The sequence below is a fragment of the Excalfactoria chinensis genome, chromosome 16 (assembly GCF_039878825.1).
Source record: "Excalfactoria chinensis isolate bCotChi1 chromosome 16, bCotChi1.hap2, whole genome shotgun sequence".
NCBI lineage: Eukaryota > Metazoa > Chordata > Aves > Galliformes > Phasianidae > Excalfactoria > Excalfactoria chinensis.
In genome coordinates, this window is record NC_092840.1 from 2,765,882 (window position 1) to 2,786,821 (window position 20,940).

The 20,940-nt window shown below is 46.5% G+C and overlaps 1 protein-coding gene across 5 annotated transcripts in view; it reads right to left on the minus strand.

Annotated features, from left to right (window-relative positions):
* The window catches only part of TAOK3 (TAO kinase 3), a 66,950-nt gene that overhangs the window by 32,072 nt on the left and 13,938 nt on the right, over positions 1-20,940 (minus strand). For 4 of the 5 annotated variants that reach the window (XM_072350850.1, XM_072350851.1, XM_072350852.1 and 1 more), the window contains exons 2-8: positions 9,927-10,026; positions 8,926-9,136; positions 5,469-5,540; positions 4,692-4,793; positions 4,166-4,211; positions 3,207-3,303; positions 497-610 (exon numbers count right to left, since the gene is read on the minus strand). In XM_072350850.1, the coding sequence (XP_072206951.1) occupies positions 497-610; positions 3,207-3,303; positions 4,166-4,211; positions 4,692-4,793; positions 5,469-5,540; positions 8,926-9,045 (551 nt within the window). In that variant the 5' untranslated portion in view covers positions 9,046-9,136; positions 9,927-10,026. Of the gene's footprint in view, positions 1-496; positions 611-3,206; positions 3,304-4,165; positions 4,212-4,691; positions 4,794-5,468; positions 5,541-8,925; positions 9,182-9,926; positions 10,027-20,940 lie in introns of all 5 variants that reach the window. The other variant, XM_072350854.1, reaches the window with a different exon arrangement.

Consider the following 20,940-nt stretch of genomic DNA (forward strand, 5'->3'; position numbering starts at 1 on the left):
ACTTGTTCAGAGGTTGGGTGATATGTAACCTCCCATCAGGGTATGGGGTGTCTGCCACAAAATAAGCACGGTATAAAGTTAAGCTGGTTCCCTACGTTAGTTAGGAATGTAAAGCAACTCAAGTGACCCTTAAGCAAGTCTCTTCAAACACAGAATCCATGCAGCTGTGTGACTTGCAGTCTGCATGCATGGATTAACAGAACTTTCTTTTACTCTGTGTGGTTGCCTTAGTTGCATTATCTATGGCAAACGTTAACTGTTTCTAAGCCAAAGACATTACAACAGGCAGAACATGAACCGATGCCATTCTGAAGCACTCCACAATCAGTCTCTACTCATGGGTACTGAGAAGGAACCATTTCCTGGACATGGGAATTGTAAACAAAAAGCACTGCTAGATTAACATAGCTTCTGTGCCAGGCAGCATTTCCAGATTGTGAAGTGCTGGAAACATAAGAGAACAGACTTAGAGTGAAGCACCCCAGGCTTTACTCACCAGTAAGGCGTTCCTACGAAGGAATTGGCAGGGGAGACTATCGATGCTGACCCAAAATCAGCGAGCTTCACTTGACCTGGTTCTGTTAGAAGAATATTTCCAGCTTTAATGTCCCTTAAAGAAAGGAGAAAGAAAGAAAAAGTACACTCCTGGTTACAGCAGAACAACCTTCCGAACTCACAGACACAGAGAAGGCCACCAACCTGTTCCCAACTAAACAGCCATTAAAATCATCCCTGCAAATATCTGAAGTCTGGGCTTACAAAAGCTGGAGGGAGATCACACAACCTGACTTGGAATGGAAACCCAACTGCACCCAAAAAGCGCGGTATGGGATGAATGATGAAGAGATGAGCCATGGCTACAAAGCTGAAGTTTGAAACAGAGATCAAAGAGATTCACCCTACTCTACAGATGTGACAGATACCAGGAGGGCTGTTCTTGTTGTTCACATGCCCTCACATCTGCTACCATCCTGCAGGTCTCAGATAATTTGTGCATTTCATACTGCAATACAAAAAGCACTGGGTCCCTGCAACACCTTCAGCAATGAGAGTCTTTCAATCCCTGTAATTAATGACAAATTAACGGCCCATAAAATGAGAAAGAAGATATGCAAATGGAGTCAACCTAAAACACCTGGCAATGGGTCTATGTAAACCTACAGAGGAATAACTTAAGTACCATTCATTCCTTCATAATCCCTGGGATTTCCGGCCTGTTATACCTGCAATACTTATTCTTACACCCGTGAGCTATTAAACAAGGAGAACAATCAGGACAGTGAAACTCCTTTAAACCCTGGTACAGAACTTCAATAAGAAAGCTGTACAGTGGGTATGCCAGAGCAGCCTTTCTACAGCAGCACTTCAGATGCAAAAAGAGACCCTCAATATAACTGGAATACAAGCAAGGACCCCTCAGCCAGTCTGCAATGATTCTTTGCTGTCCTAGCAAGCTACTTAGGCAAAGTGGAAGGATAGCAAAGCTACCCTGGATTTGCTGCAGAGTAAGAGTATATGCTCAATTATTCTACAACAGCTGAAACACAGCAACTTGTGCATCAAACACAAACTGAGCACCCCTGCGGGCCCAAAGGAACAGGCAACCACGCACACAAGCAGCAGTGAGATGCTTTTGTCTGCAAAGGACAACTCACAGGACAGCAGTGCTGTGGGACCATGAGCTCCAGGTAGGCACTGCCTTACAATGCATCAGCTCCAATCCAAAGGCAGCTCTGCTTCAAAACCAACACGCTCACAGTTTTGGCATGCGTGCTACTTAGACCAGTCCTGACACACCTCCACGTTTTGGGTCTATACATCCATCACTTCTGCAGCAGAAGTATGAAGGATGTCTTGTATTTGCAGGAACGGACCTAAGAAGTACTTGGGAGCCAGGGCAGGGACTTGCCTTTTCCTGCATCTCCACCAGGTGTCTCTCCAGACCAGGTCACGTTTTGCCTTGCAGGCTGTGGGGCAGGGAAACCAAGGCACCAGAAACCAGCGACAGAGCCAGCTCACCCATCAGCTTCTGCCTTGCCCAGCACTCACACACACCACAGCAGGGGCTGCTCCAGGCACAGCCCCCTGCAGCCGGGCACATCAGCGCGGCACTCCTCCAACTAGATTGCCATTTCCCAGCTTCATTACCTTCCACCTCTCCTGTTTTGGATATGGCTCTATCAGAATCCTCTTGCTGGTCCTCTTTTCTGGGGGAGAACCAGAATGGCCTTTGGACAGCCAGAAAGGAAAGATCAACATGGCACTGACTGTAACCTTCCTCACTGTCACTCCGTAACTGGGAAACAGCTTCTTCCATGTTGAAAGAGAAACAACCCATCTCTGTCCTTGCCAGGCAATAGGCACCTTAATGGACACTTCAGAGAGAGCTGAGGTTCAGTGTGTGAGGCTGCTACAATCCAGTGTAATAACTTCCTTAATTTCTCCCTGCCCCAGCAATGTGGATTTTCTACCTAACGCCCACCAGCAGACTAAAGAGAGGCTTTTAATGGTCTCGAGCTGCTTCATCCTGCTGACTCCTCGCTCACGTCGCAGCTCTCATTGCTTCCACAGCAACTCCCTGATACAGAACAGCAGCAGGACTGAAGCAAAAACACTAACTGGGATCGTGCAGCAGCACTGACAGATGGGTGTAGAAAACTCAGAACTCCTGGAACATAATACAAGATAGATCTAGGAGCTGGCATCAGTGATCAGACAGGAATCCTCCTGTGCACGCTCTTATTTCTCCTAAGGCAGTTTTAGCCTTGCCTTACGCTTTCAGCAGCTGATCTCTGGAAGCATATAGTTTTACTTACTCATATGTCAAAAACTATTCAGATGTCAAGTCTTAGAAGTAGTCCAGCTCTACCACACCACCATAGTTGATGGATTTACACTGCGTATTTCCTGTCCATGCTTATTGCCAACACTGAGGTATACCCTTCGTTATCAAGGTCTGCAGAGAAAATTGCTACCATGGTAGAGAATTAGCACTGAACTACAACCACATGGAATTACTTCAGAAGGAACGTATTTCTTACCATCCAATAGGGTTCATTTATAAACCTACCCTGGCACTGGGTGCACTGGCAAGCCCACTGAAGGAAATTCTAACAGGGGAACCTTTAACAAAGCTGCTTAGACAGAGCAAAGTGATTTTCAGACTCAGCCCGTGTAACTGGAAGCACATCCAGCAGCAGCCTTACCTGTGTATCTTACAGTGAGAGTGCAGGTAGGCCAGCCCCTGCAAGGCACCGTGGGTGATGGCAGCAATCTCCACTTCCTGAAGTGGTTTCTTGTGAACTACAGAAGAAAAGCAGCAGAAAAATGTAAGAACGTCCAGTGTGATCCTGAGAACGTTTCTAAAGAGGAACGCCTCCCATTTGCAAGCTATGAGGTGAGCATCGCCTTCATCACACTTATCTCCTATAGCAGCTTTGAGTCTGCACACATCCTTTGTGAGGATTTCACTGGTGAAACCACAGTCCTGCTAAGGGGAGCAGTTACTGCTGGTACCAGGTGATGTGTCTGACTACAGCTCGTTGATGTATTTGATATACAAAGCAAAGAAAAATTCCCTTTCCAACCCCATCCTTCTTAGCAAAAACACAGAACTGAAGAATACCACAGAGATGCCCCAAAGCATCTTCCATAGATCCATAGTCAGACCAGCGCGTGCCTTTGACTGACTGCATCTTAGGTACAAAATAGAAGGCTTGCAAAGACTAACAGTCTTAACAGGCTACAGCTTAGACTCCCATCCCTCTGCAGGTGCTGTGGCCTCAGCTTTGAGGTCATACCCATCTTCTGCCTTATGGTCACCTGCAGTTATTCCTACAAACCGAAAGGAGGGGCTTTTATGACGGGTATTGAGTTAACAGGCACTCATCCAGAAGGTGCCAATTACAGCAATCCATCTGTAAACATTTATATCTTCATCTTACAACTTGTGAACGTGCATGCCAAGCATACGGAGCATTGGCCTTCTGGGAAAATCTCCTCTCACCCACAGCATGACAAACACAGCCACTCTGGTCACAGAACAGAGCAGTACATGCAGACTGCCTCCACCAGCTGCAGAACACCATTCTGTGCAAACACAGCCTCCCGCTGCGCTCACAGGGGGCACCAGAAGAAACAGACCTAAAGGCTTCATACAACTCACCTTCTAGCAAATCAGAGGCTGATCCTAAACAGTACTCCATGACCAACTGCAAGGGGAAAAAAAAGCACACAATTAAGTAATAGTAATGGAAGCTCCCCCAAACAAACTGCTGCTGTCTGGATGGCTGAGGAACTGCAGAAGCAATTGGAAAGTGAGGTTTTAAGAAACAGCAGCAAGCAGTGAACAAAACAAAACGCTCCAAGCAAAATCCAGCAATGACAGACATCCTGCAATGCCCTAAAGAAGGTTTAGGTGTTGGGAAGTCCATAAGGAGACACCGCAGAGGATGTTCCACACTGACTTTTTTAACCTGCTTGAATACAGAGACCTGCTACAGAGAAACAGGGACCTCTTCTAGTACCCTAAATATCCATTACTTTTAAATTACCCGGAAGCTTCTTTAGATGAAAGAGACAACAGGCAGCAGTGGATGGATAGTGCTGCATGCAAAGGCACTGCACGCATTGGAGGCCTGGTCGCCATGCAGCCTTCTGCACACCGAGCCCCCAGATGCCACTTCACTCACCCATGCTGTGTGCTCCTTCAGGTAACAGCCCTTATATTCTATGGTGTTTGGGTGCTTCAGCTGTTGTAGGAACTTGACTTCTTTGATGATATCCTGCCATTTCTAATGAAAACAAAACAAAAAGACATGGGTACGTTTCCCCACTTAAGCCCCTACACACTCTCATGTATGGCACAACAGGCTGAAAAGCAGCCAGAAGGTAATTTTACGATGCAAAGATGACAAGAGTTGTAGTTGCAAAAGTATTTTTCCCCCCTCATTTATTTGCAATGCATTTTACTCAAAGGATTGCAACTGTTAAGCACCATGAAGTGCTCACATGCCCCAAAGCAGCCAGCAGCTACAGCACGTGCTACAAGCAGGAGCAGTTGGCTGTTTGCTAACAACAGTAAGTAAAAGTAGCAATTAACATGCAATAATTGAAGCGAGGCTGATATTCCAAATACTACACCTGTGCAATTTGATATTACAAACCCAGAGCAGCGTTTCAGGTCAGCTCTACACTTCACTCAACACCTCAGCAAGTTGTGGTTATGGCTCCTGCAGCCCGGGTGTTATTAATGCACTTATTACAGAAACAACAACCCTACAAGCATCCTGAATTTCTGTTTGCTTGCTTAAAGGAGCTACTTGTCCAGATTTGCATAAGTTCATCTTCCCCTTACAAACTTCCGTGCTTCCTATGGAAGTGAGCAACAACTATAGCATTGTGAGGCTGCTCTGCTGATTTCACTGACCAGCCTTACAGCTGTATCAGAACTGGCTGCACCACCTTACCTCGTTGGTTTGCTTGCCGCTGTAGGACATCTTCTTGACTGCCACCACCTCATTAGTGTGGGAATTTGTAGCCTGCAGCAGGAAAAAGAAATTAAGTGGGGAAAAAAAAACCAAACAACATCATTTCTTTTTTTTTTCCCTCCTGGTGCAGTGAGCTGCGCCTTTAGCAAACACAGACCTTCTCCTCCTATATCACATCCTGGAAAGCTCCTGCACTTCAGACACCTGCGTGATGATAAGATTTATGAGACAACTCTTTTCTCACTCCTTTCTGGCACTATTTCTCTCTCTGCAATCACTGTCCCTCCCCCAGCCCTTACTACACTTGCTGCCTCTCCAGTGCTACACAGACCAAGGTCCGGTATCACACACACTGTGAGCGTGCAAAACACAGTTAGATTGGAACTGCTGTAAAAACAGCCTTAGGTTAAAATATTTCCTAAAGAAACAAATAAAAAAAAGCACAACAAAATTCCACCAAAGCCAACCATGCAAACAGTGACGTTGTCAAACAGGTATTTCAGCTTCCAGTTTTACAATGCTTCAAACTGGAATTCAACTCAATTAAAAGAAAGCAACCTTCCTTTCACTGCAAATTGCTTCCACTCCTCTGGATTGGGTGTGCAGCATAAAGTGCGGAAAAGCCCCAGCCATTCGTATCAATACAAACCTCATCCAAACAACCACTGTGAAATCAGTTTTAAAACTCAGGACATTTACATTTCCAACAATAATTGCCAGACCCAAACATCATGGATCCTGCTACAAAAACACACATCTTCAAACAAGTACGTCAGCAAGCTGATATGCAACTTAGTGCTCAAACAGGTTGAAGGGCTTGCTTTCAGCCCAAAGCAAACGAAACAAAGCAGAGCTGCTATATATTGCATTGATGTGCTCATTTGATTCCTGCATGGAAACCAGTGCTATCCCAAGCTCTCTTCCAAGACAAGCCATCCCGCTGGTAGCAACATCTCATACAAGTTTTCACAGCCCCAGCAAGACTCCAGTGCTTCTTTCCATCTTCACTGGATAACTTACACCTCAAAGGTAAGCTAAGCCTCACCAACAGTAAGTCAGGCAGTAGATGGGTGACAGCAGTCACAAGAAGTGCATCTGAACTGCAGGTCATCCTAGTCACTGCCATCTCATATTGGGGCAGCACTGGGAAGGCTCAGGGGGACACTCAGCAGAATTGGATGCCTGGCATCTGGTTGTTTTGATGAAGAAATGCCAAAGGAAGATACGGGACACAGACAGATTCTGTGTTACAGATTTAGCTCTATGTTTAGTATTTTAATATCTATTTTAATATCACAGCCACCACGTCCCAGTTGTACAATCAATATCATTCAGGCAGAAAAAGAGCCACTCACTGTCCTCATTCAGCACAAGTCTTCCACTCACTCAGATGAGCTCGTGCTGGTGTCCTAAGCAAACTTCCAAACATTCCTGCCTGCCACCAACTCTGCATCTCCTTCAGGTGAGCATACAACCCCTCATGTCAGCCACAACTTCTTGCTGAAGGTTATCACTGCACCATTAAGCTGTTGCTACGTTCTCTTAGTTGTGGATGGAGTTGTTGCTGTAAGAAGCATTTCTTTCTAGCAACAAAAGTAATGCCCAGTTAACTCTCCAAGCCTTGGCAATAACACACCGGACAGCCAAAATCATTTGCCAGTGTCACCAGAGTTACAGTCCTTCCCAAGTCCTTCATTAGCTTTATTTGACTATTTGCCATTTTCTGAATGGCAAAATTTGAGCCTGAGACACAACACATTTGAGCATCACTTCTTTCTTTATTTTTTTTTTACTAGGCCTGGCAGGAATATTCCTCTCCTCCCAGTTTCTTGGTAGGAAAAAAGGCTCCTCATCACTTTGCTCCAATACAAACTCACAGTACTCAAGTAGGCTTGAAAAGTCGATGTCAGATGCTTCGTAGCCCAACTTGCCCACAGTATTTAGTTCTATCAGAGAAGCAGCACTGAACTGCATAAATGCCCCACAGTGTTCAGAAATATTACATAACCATCAGCTGGGGAGGAAGCGAGCCCAACTCTCCAAACACAGAGCTGGTAAAGTATATAGGAGTGGAGGAAGAGCAGTTCTGGGGAACCACAGAAGCCGCCTACTGAACCATAGCGAGATTTCTCTTGTAAGGCAGCCCGGCAGATTAGATCTCTGCTGCTCCTCACTCTCTTTCCCTGGAAGCACGAGGATCTGAATGACAAAGAAGGCAACTTCACTGCTTCAGCACTGCCATAAAGCACATCGTGCATCCTTCTCATCTGTGACATGCAGTGCACAGGATCCTCCCTACTCCTATCTCTTCTTACAGAGTGGATCAGCACACCTTGTAAATCTTACCACCTCACCCCTCTTAGCACACAGCGCACTTAATATTACACTACCACCTACTTGTCACTTCACCCAACAACTACAAGCGTCTGTCCTGCTGCTGAAGACCCCCAGAGCAGAAAGCCCCTTTGGTTCCACCAACACCTCCATTGCTGCACAAAACTACAACCAGGGAGCAGCACAACTTCCAGCCTTGTGGGCACTTACCGAAATGCATTAATGTCTGATACTCTGAAGTCTCAGTTGTGGTGCACTTGATCTTCTGGAGTGTCAGGACACGCTACTCAGCCACTGTAATTTGTGTTTGACCTTATTTTTTGATACTGAATTCTATTTAATTTTCACTGATAAGGGCTGGATTTATAATTACTTCCAAGTCCGGTATCTTGGATTTGGCTTTCTTTCACTCTAATTGTAAAAGCACTGTTCTTCTCACCTTCCAGATTAAATTCTCTTGACTATCAATCCAAACAGTACCTGCTTCCCTCTTGAATTCCCACTTCTCATAAGACTTTCCCTTTGCTTTTGCTATTGAAAGCATCTGCTATTGAAGATAGCATGGTATGCAATAAACATAAAGAAAACGAGGATGACAAAGTAAGACGGAATTTCAAAGACACCTTTAACTCCTGAATTATCAGAACAGCAGAGAAATCACTCAGGAAGCCTGAAAGTAATTTGATGCTACCGCCACAAAATCTTTACTCAAGCAGCAACAAAACCAATTCATTAACAGAAGTAGCTTCCAACTCTGAAAGCGTTTTGAATCATTAATTCACTAGATACATTTATTTGCAATGATTTACAAGCGCACAAGCAGCACGTCCTGAAATTCCAGTTTGACCAATTTATTTCCAACTGCCTTGATTCAGCTTTCAGCATCTGACAGCAGCAGACACCATGCACACAACCCGTACGGCTGGATGTGTTGTGACTACAGTCAGCTGCTACTGTCAATACAGCTGCAACAGCAAAGAGCTCAGGAATGCTCTGGAGATGAACAAGCTCGTGTACACAAAGCACTACGAGCTGAAAGGATGCTCCTTGAAAACCATAGCGTGGTTTTATCTTCCCAAAAGGAGTAGGGAATCATACTTACAAAGTAAACCGCTCCGAAACTTCCATGCCCGATTTCATGTAAACCCACAAATATTTCTTCAGGATCATCTTTGTAGAACAGGTCAGCTATTTCTGGGTCCTTTGGCACCCCTTTGCGCATGTTGAACAGGATTAGGAACAAGTTGGCGCCTTCAGTTCCCAATCAGTTTCTTCCTTCATCGACAACGTAGTCTGTAGCCAGCATTCAGCACCTGGTGAAAAAGTTCATCTTCAATCTCTTTCCTGCACACGTGTTTCTATGACAGCAAAACAAGAGGAAGCACTTTCAGGAGCAACAGACTCCACTATCGTTTCCTTCAGCAAATTCTTTTTAATTATTAGGCCAATTTAGATGGAGAGATTAAAACGCATTCAGAGCACAAGGGCTCTATCTCAAACAGGAAGCAAGCGCTAAGGTTACACTAAAGTCCACTTGAAGACAAAAGTCCTGTTGCCACGCACAACATCCTGTGACACAACTTGCTTATTCTTCACACTGCTCTCCTAACGTGTCACTTTTCAGACTATCACTATTGTTCCTCCTGCTTTTCTCTGCTGGTTGTTTGCTTTGTTTCTCTACTCCCACTTGCCAGCTGGTGCTAAAAGAACAGTTAGCTTCTATTCCACAGAAACACTTCACAATCATGTGAATGTGGGGTTTTGTTTTGTGTTAAATGGATATTATTTTAAGTTTTTGGTGCTCCAAGGCAGCCAGTGCTATTGGCTTTTGTACCGTGTGCCAGAACTCCCATCACAGATCTGCTCTTGAAAGCTCCTGGACTCCATCCTGCAAGGCAGGTATTTACTCCTTTAGCACCCGTTAAAGGCACTGAAAGATTTCTAACTGCAAACACCATCCAGGCGGAGCAAGGATGAAAGCAGAGCATAACGTTGGTCTGAGGCTGAGACGTTCCCCTTGGCTCAGGATGATAAGTAATGGAGCAACAAGCACAGCCAACTGCGGCTCATTAGAGGTGCTCCGAGCGCTCTGCTGAAGCATACCTGGGTAACTGTGGCACAAAGCATGCTCTGCGGCTCAGATTCCTTTCAGCAGCATTGATGTGTGCTCCCGTCTCCCTGAATCCTGCTCTCTCCCAATATTCTGCAAAGGAAAGCAAATATCGGTATTTAAAAGGAAATATTTAAACCCAGTACCTCATTCTAATGCATGAGAACATGGCATCTAGGAAAGTGCATCAGCTATGAAGGGATCATCTGAAAGTGCAGTAAAAGGGGAACTAAAAGGGACCAGCACCACCCATAAACACCATCATCCCTCTTTAGGAGAAGAGGCTCTATTCTTGTGGTCAGTGATATCTGACATGTTTGTATATCAAAGGGCAGGACGCAGGAAATGAGATCAAGTGCCAAATCCTTTGATTTTTTTAAAGGCTCTCGAGCTTGTTTGGAAGCCTGTTCTCAAAGCACACTTTTCAGATGGCCTCCAGAAAGGACAAAGCTCATAAAGATGAGACTAGCATTGAACTCAGTGCGCTACACCTGACAACACACAAAACCTTGAAGTCCCAGACATCGACATATCAGACACCAGAGGACTCCACCAGCAAGAGAACAAGCAAAGCCGAAGGAGAAAATAAAACAAACAGAGGGCAGAGCCAGGCAGACCCAAAGCTCCCATCAGGCCCAGACCACTCACAGCAGAGGACACAACTATGTGCAGCAACACCCAACCAACCACCCTCTGGGTCAGGTCAAACACTTGCCCTCAGATACCTACAGCCCTATCACCGTATGTGAAGTAATACCTGAACTAGTGATAAGCAAACTAATGCACCTTCTTGTTTATTAGGAAATAACATCTGCACAGGAGACCTCCTGCTTGTCATTACATTCCCAAAGCCACCATTTCTACCCACTGTTCTCAGTGATGGAGCACTGCTACTGAGCTGATTTAAAGTTCCTCAAGGAGCTTCAGGAAAAGGATCTGCAATGTTTCAGCCAGTCAGTGATATCTTGCTTTGAATTCCTGCTATCTACCAGGATAAACTAATGACAGAAGGCAGATGAACGAAATGATTATTCATCCCCGGCTGACTGGCCTCACCCAGAGGTGCTATATTTACCACACACCTGCACACAGGGCAAAGAATGCAGTATTTCAGGTCTGGCACTCTTCAGCCCAGTGAAAAATCCAGTTGGCTTTAGAACAACAGAAAACAAACTGAGGAAGAAAAGCATTTATCCATCTCTAGCCAAAGGAACAGTGCCATAAACACAACCAGTGCAGCTCTAACACTCAAGAGTAAATTGGGATTTAAAATGTCACGACTAAAGCATCGAATCATTGAGGCTGCAAAAGACCTCGAAGATCACCAAGTCCAACCCCAACCCATCCCCATTATGCCAACATCTAAAGCTAAGCTTTAGGCTGAATGCCATTCTGATTGGGACAGATGCACACAGTGAGGCTGTGTGATGTGCAAACCTTCTTAGCAGGACTGTGAATTTCCAGTAACGGCCATCAGCAAAGCCTGGGATGCAAAGTGCTTCCAAGAGCAAACTGAGTGCTGGGGATGGGCATGGCACCGCAGCACGGCACGATGCATGGGTCAGGAAAGATACAAGTCACAGACTCAGTGGTAAGCTGGCAAAGCAGCAAATCCTTTGTATTAAGACTCCCTTCTAGACATGGAAAGATTACAGGAAAGACAGTTTAAATAGTGCCTGGCTTAATTCTTCAGGGCATTATGGCAGCTGAATGTCATCAACAGAAATTACTCAAGTTCAAGGTTTCGTCCAATTAAGCATGTTGTTTCGGTTGCTGAGCTACTTATTTAATGCATCTAGAAACAATTTCTATTGTAAGCCTGATTCCTACTCCTCATCTTTCCAAAGGCACATGGGAATCTGCCTTTGAGACTGCATGTTCCAAAGCCTTCAAATGAAAATAGCATTAGTCATATGGGCGATGACTTATGGATGTGACAGGTGACTCAAGATTTTCTGACAGTGTGTGAGCAGCGCCGGGGTCAGACGAGGCCACCTGGCAATGCCTCCAACTGCCTACCTCCAAATTGCAGCTCTCAGCCACCAGCTGGTGGAATGCTCAGCCTTTGGGGACACACTGCTCATGCTCTGCTTCTGGAATGTTGTGCAGGGCTGGAGAGGCAGGAGGAACCAGAGAGTAAATGCAGCATTAGGAATGACACTATGATACGTGAAGATCTTAGAATGATTGAACGGCCTGTGCTGCAAAGGCCCACAGTGCTCATCCAGTTCCAACCCCCTGCTGTATGCAGGGTCACCAACCAGCAGCCCAGGCTGCCCAGAGCCACATCCAGCCTGGCCTTGAATGCCTGCAGGGATGGGGCATCCACAGCCTCCTTGGGCAACCTGTTCCTCTAAGAAAAGATGGACTAATGAGACATGCTGTGATTGCTATGCTGATGGCAGCTGGGTTAAATTCTTGATTGGGGAACAGGATTAAAATCAGGAAGTTACATCCTGTATCGCACAACATGCCACTTGGACAATGCTTCTGTGCCATTCATGCACTCAGCCATAGAACAATGATTTGCTTGAACCTCAGCCAGCCACACTGATACTCCTAATGGTCTGCTGACTGTGCAGGATAGGCAAAGCATCCATTCATCAGTGCCCCAAACCTGAGCAGCATTCCCGAGCCCAGTCAAATCAGCAGAAAACAAAGGGAAATAGCACCAAGATACTGCAGTTCTTAAGGATTTAAAGAGCACCCAAGAATAACATTTTTTATTATTATCTAGTAGCGTAGGATAACTTGCAAACAATGGGCTTTTGGCACCATTTCATGCACACCAAGGCTGTGATCACTCCAGGTTTTTTTATAGATGGGATGCAAACTTGAGCGAAGGAATGCTCCGAGCATCTCCAGCAGCTGGGCATTACCATTGCATTGGCTTCCTGGGAGAAGAACAGCCTTCCTGTCCATTAGAACATCCAGTACAACACCCAAGGGAAAACATCTAACACAAAGTGCTTCTTTCAGCTTTCTGGCAGGGTAATGGGAAGCGACACACAGGCAGGTAACAGGGAAAGGACAAGCACCAGCAACAACAGGTTTACCAGTTGGGTTTTATTGTGGTTGTTTCCTGTCAGAAACCTGTTCTAGAAAGAAACTGATTTTTAAAGGCCTATAACCACTCTAAGTATGTCCTCGGTGAACTGGCTCCTGTATCAGAACAGGCAAACCCCACACAGAGCTTGCTCAGAGCCCACAGCTGAGGCAGTAGCCCTGAATGAGCTGGCTGTTGGTGGGGACGGTGGGCACAGCCCAGGGGCCAGGCTCTGCTCCAAGGGGAAACCACTACATGCTGGGCATGCCTGGCTGCCTGTGCTTGGGGCAAGGCAAAAATCACCAGCTGCATTAACATCTCCTCCATGGAAGATGCCCCAGCCAACCAGCACAAAGCAAGATGCTGAAGAAGTGTGCTGACAACTGTAAGGGATGGACCATTTGTCCTTAAAGCAATGAGGCAAGTAGGCACACGGAGGCTCTCAGATGGCCCCATGTCTCTTTGGAGGTCTAAGGTGGCCCTTAGATGTCCTTGCTAACATTTGGGTGCCCCCAGAGCTCCTCACGCCTGCCTATGGCTCCTTATGTCCTTGTGTCTCCTTGGACACCCCTATGTTCCCATATCTAATGGGATGCTCCTGGAGCCTCTCAGATGTTCCAATGTCCTGGGACATCCAGTGGCCCTTGGGACAGCCTCGTGTTCCCTTGAATGTCCCCAGAGCCTCTCTGATGCCCCTCCGCAGTGTGACACTGAGAGACACGGCTCACTGGTCATGGCGGTGATGGGCTGATTTGGACTTGACGATCTTAGAGGTCTTTTCCAACTTTAATGACTCTACGGTTGTCCCATGACTGCTTTAGCAACTCAGCCTGGAGCAGTTTGCCTCCACATCCCCCAGATCCACCCTCAGGAGCACAGCTGAGCCAAAGCAGAGCCCCCCCCCCAAAGCACTACTGCAACACACTTCTTTTCTTCAATGCTTTTGAACAGCAAAGTGTCCTCAAACACAGGCAGCCCTTCCACTTCAAATGCATGCATCACTGCTTTTGGTTTTCATGCGGACTCGCACAAAGCTTCTCCTCCCTCTATCAGTTACAACCTCCAAGTGCTAAATGAATAACAGGGAGGTTACAGTGGTGTGCCCATATTCTGTAACCACCACCATGCACCGTGAGGACATTTCTTTATTGAAATTACTGAAGCCCCCTGACCAACCTGTGGCCTGCCCAGCATTCCCAGCTTATGACTACATTTAATATTGCAGCATGCTACAAGAATGGCAGTTCTAGCCCCCCAACACTCCCCTGCTTTATGCACAGAGCAGAAGCACACCGCCTGTAGAACAGCACCTGAGTTGTGTCTCGCACTACAAAGGGTCCCTTTCATGCATACACATAAGTACACTCAATTCATGCCAGTGCCCAACTGCACCGTGGCACTTTCCAAAACAAGGGCAGAGTTTTCTGCAGCAAACAGTAAAACCACCTCTGGGAAGGAGGGCAGAACAGCAGCAGGAAGAGCAGCACTCACGTGTTTGGTTTCAGATCGACGTTTTGGGGGGTGGGGGCTGGAGATTGTTTTACACCACAATTCTCTTTCCAAGAGCAGCAAACGTACACAGACCACCCCTTCCTTCAGTGCAGCCCCTCTAAAAATGCATCCCCTCCCTCAGGAGGATGGCACAAAGAAGGGAGTTCTCAAACAAGCTCAAAAACTGTTGGTAAAAACTGTCCCAAAGCGCAGAGCTGCCTCAGAGCGGGCACACGTTCAAGTTCCATTGCAGCAAATAAACACCAAAAATACACATTTTTTGAAGTATGAGCCCTTTCTTCCTCTAATTGCTATTTATGGCTAGCACGGCCGTGCCCAAACACCTCACCCAGTGCTTCTGCAATGTATTAAGGTTATTTTCTTCACAAATTCCCTTATGCACAGACAATGGGGGATGGAGAGCAGTCGATGCTGTGGAAGCAGGTGCCTGGGTTTGCACACAGCAGTGGGGATCGGCAGCAGACACCTCCAGCACAACTACAGTCGCACACACAAGTCTGCAGGGAACAGGGGATGGGCTGATGGAGGCTTCCAGGCTTTAAGCTGGTGGCAAAATTCCATCTGAAGCCCTCAACTCAAAGCCTTCCAATCACGTAACTTCTCCAAAGTGCTCCTAAAGGAAGGAAGAGCAGCATCAGAGCTTCTTTAAGGTGCAGGAAAGTGAAACGACTTCTAACCTACCCAGATCCTGACGCACAGCTATGATAAGGAGCCCCAGCTGTCGTCATGCTATAAAAGGGAAAAGTTTTCTCATTCCGTTTAGAGAAGGTGATTCAGTCGCACTGCATGCGCTGGCAGAGCTGAACCACCTTCACGTTACTGAAGGCCTGAGTTATTTCAAGTGCAGCCTAATAATTCTGAGGGAAAAAAAAAACCAACCCTCTTGAAAGCTGTATTTTAAGCTCTTCAATGTCATTTCTCTGATCGCTAAGAATACTTCACTTTTACAGCCACTGTTATGCAACGAAAGCAACATATGCTCATTCTAGCATATTAGTATTTAGCTTATTTTAATGTGTAAAACACTACGACACGGATCTGGTATGCGAGTTGGTTATTTAAAGTTTTCTCACAGTGTACACAAAAAGCAGCTGTACTACAGCCTTTGTTTGCTTAAATTAATCACTGATTCCACGCTTGCCAGAGAAGGTTTTACTCTGGAGAGAAGCAGCCAATCCTCTGCTGTGTCCAGCCTGCAAGTGATTATATGCTACCTACAAGGAGAGTGGGTGATTGGGCCCGAAGTGCAGCATCAGCAATCCCCAGCCATGGTCAGCAGCAGCCCCTCCAACACTGCTCCTCTTCCCAAAGGGTTCAGCTCCTAGAAAGAAACACAAGAGCTTCCCCTTGCCAAACGTTCAGCCCAGCAATCCACTTTGAATTGCATCTTGGCACATCCAAATGGGGATTCAGCAACCTCCAGTGCTGACATGTGCATCGGATCACTCCGAGTTAACTCACACTGAGATTACTCACACTAACCAAAAATGATTCAGTACTTTACTGACAACGGCAGTCACTGCACACAGTGGCCCTGGGATATGAAATTAAATGAGTACACTGCACATCCCACTGTAAATACATAACTTGATTGCATTTTTTGTCCCCTGGCTGAGCTGTTTTAGAGGAAACCCAGCTCCATTTGTAACATCTCTATTACTTGCATTTACGTACTAAGAAAAAGGCTACTTGCTCCCAACATCGACATTTCATCATATATGGATCATGAAACTAAGGAAGCTGCCTCCTTTCTCTCATCAGACTTCAGCAGCATTTTATCAGCCTCTTTATCACATCACTGACAAGCCAGGCAGCTCCAGACAGTCACAAATTCACGGCTGCTATGCTGGGTGCTCCTGAGAGGCACAAATAAGTCAGCACATTTGTTTATGAAAGCACACTCAGAGTTTCCTACCTATTAATGTCACGGCTTCCAAAACTGCAGCCATTTTGTGTCTCACAGCTATCTGAGGTATTTTAAAGAAGTTCATATTCTGGCCACTACACCATCAGAAAAGGCAGCGCGGGCATATCTGGGGTCACCACCAACAGCCCAGGCTGCCCAGAGCCACATCCAACCTGGCCTTGAATGCCTGCAGGGATGGGGCATCCACAGCCTCCTCGGGCAACCTGTTCCAGTGGAGACGAGGTGCTGGAGGTCCCATTGGCAGCCCCCCGCCCATTTCCGTGGGGCTCCTGGTCCCATGAATCCCTCCCTGCCCACCACTTCCCCTTTCGCAGCCCCTTCCTTCCTGCTCCCTCCGTGCCAACCAGCGATAGCGCTTTAGGAAACAGCCTGACTGCCTCAGCTCATCGTTTCAGTGCAGTCCGCCCTCGGTGCCTCTGCTCTGCTCCAGCACATCACTCTGCCTGACCCATTTACAGGCACAATTGCAACCACTGACATACAGAGAAGGAATCTTTTTCCATGCTGGCATCATTGAGGACAGGCTACACCTGTTTCACCCAAGTGTTCAGTGCTTGCTTTGCAAGTGGAACTCAACAGGGAAAAGTTTCTTTAGGAAAAAAACCCATACAAATTCAATTACACCTGAGAAGCCCAGTATTAAAAGAAGACAAATTTACTCTTACCAGCCAAGACAGAATCAGTCATTAATCATTAATATTACATGACTTACCCACCAGCTTTCCAAGTTCACTCTTTTCTAACACATGCATTTTTTTATGTGCTAGTAATAAACACACAGGAGCAAAATATGGATGTCTAACGTCCAAAATGTCACTGCCACGTAATAACTGCACACAGGAGGGAGAGCTTAATTGTTCTATGGTTCTGTGAACCTCTATGAGAAGAACATTGGATGAACATCTGGTAAGAGGCAGAAGATACTGCACCGCCTTTCCTCAACACAAGGAAGTGAAGCTTTGCCATACTGGGCACCTGGCTTGACAAAACAGTGAGGCTGATAACATGAGGAACAAAACCTGCTCAAGGTCATGCTTTGGATAACCTCCATGTGAATTCAGCAAGGCCTGACAAGCACAGAAGACTTGAAGACAGTGATGTACCTGTGCTTGGTGAATGGCAGCTGCCCTCCACAGCAGCTGCACCCAGAGGCTGAGGCATGCAATAACCCAGCCAGAGCAGAGAGCTTTCTGGCCACATTTGTTCCCCATCCCTGTTCCACATCCATCCCTGCAAACAGGAGCAGATAGGCAGAGGCAGGAATCACACCCCGAAACCTCAAAGGGAACCACTGCAGCATCTCTTTTGAAAGCTCCGGCCTCTGTTTCTGCACTAAGAAAAGCAATTCTAGGCAACTCATCACAACACGAGGAACCAAATACCTCACCCTGAAGCCAACACACGGTTTTCTCTCCACAAAGAGGTTCTGAGGGGGATATGGGACACTCAGTGCTGTTACAGTCTGTCATTAGTATCCTTCCCTATAATTAGTATACAGTTACCACCTTTTGCTAATTCAGTGCACTTAACCAGCAAACAAAGGAAACAATTGTGTTGCTGGTTGCACAAGGGTACAGTAACTCCTTCAAGTTGCTGCCATCAGAAATCCCAGCCTCTCAAACTCACAGAGCAGGCTTGGGAAAGCAAAGCCTATGGAACTACACCAGTTTGCAGCCTGTGGCGGGACCTGGGATGATCAGAGTAATGGACACTACAAGCATTCCTGGCAGGGAAGCCGACCCGATTCCAGGAGCCAGCAGTCCTTTTAGGAGGAGGGAAGGCAGATCCCCATGGCAACGGTTCACTTAGGAGATGCAGCACTGCTCAGCAGGCTGTGCCAGCAGCTACGGCCCCAACAGTGCAGTCAGGGAACCGTCCCTCCGGCCACGAAAGGCTTTTAGCAAGAACATGAGTGCATTTCTGTTTGCTGTGATTTCCAGTAACAAGGAACTGATGTCCCAGCAGACACCAAGGATCCCGATAGCAGGAGCTGCTCTCAAAGCCTAAATTACATTCTCTTGTCACAGGGCTTGAGCATCTGAAAACCTACAGAAGCAATGGATGAAGGCTACAATGAAGGGAGGGCCAGGAGTAATCAAAGGCTCACCCGGCTTGTATGGGAATGCCTCAATCACATCACATTATGGCAGGAGGCTGCAGGGGCAAAGGAGCTCTGGGTAAGGGTGTCCTGGGGACAGCAGCAACACAACATCTGGGGCAGGAGGGAACCAAGACTTAAACCAGAAAATGTAACACGAAGGATAGAAAAGAATGGAAGAACAGTACTCCCAAGAATAGCTCAGAAAGACCTACACTTCAATGCGAGCAGCACCCAAGGAATGGGCAGCCTATGTAGAAATGTACATCACAACAGTTAAGAGGCCACAAAATCCAGGCTTACCAGATAGGAAGAAGAGACAGCTTAGAAACTGCCGTAAAATAGGACTGCTATTTTTGCTCTAATTATAACTTGCTATTATGAATTGTCACCAAAATAACCATTTTGTTGGTGAGTATTTTGGGGAAGGCATCTGGAGCAATGCCACAGGATTCATTTATTTATGAACCTTCACAACACCGGGTGGGTTGCAGACACTTAACTCACAGACAACACTCGCTCATGGTCAAGGTGATGAGGTCACGCTAAGAACACAGCCGGGTCCATCTCAAGCAGCTCAGGATGAAGGGAAACCCGAAGCAGAGCAGGGACTGATGAAATGCATGCTATGAAAAGTAGGGTAGCACACAGTAATATTTCCAGCTCATGGCTGAGTTTTAAATTAATTGCAACCACACATGAAAAAGACCCGGGGCTGGTTGCAGAGTGTTGTCAGAACATCTGCTCAGTGTGCAGAGGCAGAAAGGCAAATGGGAGCATCGGGATGGTCGGACACAACAGCAGAAAGCCATGCCAGGAGTACTACAGTGATGGCAGAAAGAAGGATCAGAGAGTACAGCATCCCACATCGGCTACAGGAAAAAAAACAAAGGCAGCAGAAAAGAATTACAAGTATCAGATGCAGGGGAAGGCAGCAATGTGAAGGTATGCCAAAAATAAAGGCAGCCTACACACGGGATGAGCATAAGGGGTAATGATGCATGAAACAAAACAGGAAAAGCCATAAAGCAAGGCTGCCCTCTCCCCTCCCCTCTGAGAGGAGCTGGAGCAGAGAACAGAAGCGAAAGGTATCAAGGTGCCATTAAGGCATTAAGCTCTTCTATCAGAAGCCAAGATGGAGTTTTGGCTGAATACAGCATCTGAAGCTCCTTCAGCGATAGGATCTGGGTGCCCTACTTGTTACCTTTTTAACCAGGCGAAAAAAAGCCTAAATGGAGATTAAATAATACATGAGGTTTTTATCTAACGCTTAACTTCTCCAGCAAAGCTTTCATCACTGGGATCTTCCTTGCCAAGAGGATCTTCCCCTGCAGGCCACGTTGTTGGACTTCAATCACAAGTCATTCATTTGTGCCACTTTGTTCCAGTTCTGCCTTCTATTAAGATGCACCGAAGTCCTTTTCCTGCCACGAGCGGTGGTCAAAAACCACGATGCTACAGCCCAGAGCATTCCTTTTAGGCAGCAGAGCAGGTTTACACACAGAAAAATGCTCCTTGTCCTGGGAAAAGCTTCCCCGCAGCTGACCCCTGAGAGGAGGCACTGTTTGGTTTTCCCTTTTCATGCCGTCTTCTGCTCGAGAGCCTTAAACATTAATTAAGTCCAACAGTCTTCAGAGATGTTAGCGCAGCTATAAAAAGGTTTCGGAACAGAGCGGCCACTGAAGGAACTGGCATCTGATCAAACTTTTAAGAGCTACGCTGCCTGCTCTATGAATAAATGAAGGAATTATCAGTTTTTCAACGTCTGTTGTAGCTCTCGGAGCCTCCTGCACATATTAACAGCCCCATATTGTGCATTTGGTGACTAAAGTGGAACGAACCTAAGGGAATGCTAGCAGCAAAGCCATGGAAATCCAGCTCTGTACCTCTGCCAGAAGATTAACCTTCCTCAGGCAACATTTTATATCTACCTGGGAAGAAACCACAAGCTGCCCAAAACGCTAAGAGATGCTGGCACAGCCTCTCATCACATCACTACCGCAGTGCACAATTGCTTTATTGTGCCCCAGTTCTCAACAGCAGCGAGCTCGGAAGACCCAGTGTTTTGCACAAGGGAATTGTAAGCACATCCTTCTGAGAACCTCCATGAATGAAAACTGCTCTCCCACGGATGGGGACACAACACCAGGAACAAAGCGGCTCCTGATTCAATATTTTATCATATGGCCACATCAGCCCCAGAGCCTGGAGGAGCTCAGAGAGGGCTACAGGAGTTCCCAGAGCACAGCAGGGCGCTGCTGCTGCAAGAAGGGGATATCTGGGGTGGGAAAAACGGGGGAGAAAGATATCCTTTCTGGGTTCTTCTAGTCAATATATAGTATGTATGTAGAACACAAAGGCCTCTCAGGGATCTGCAAAGAGCCCCTGGATTTTACACACAGTTCCTGCTATTTGAAAGGGCAG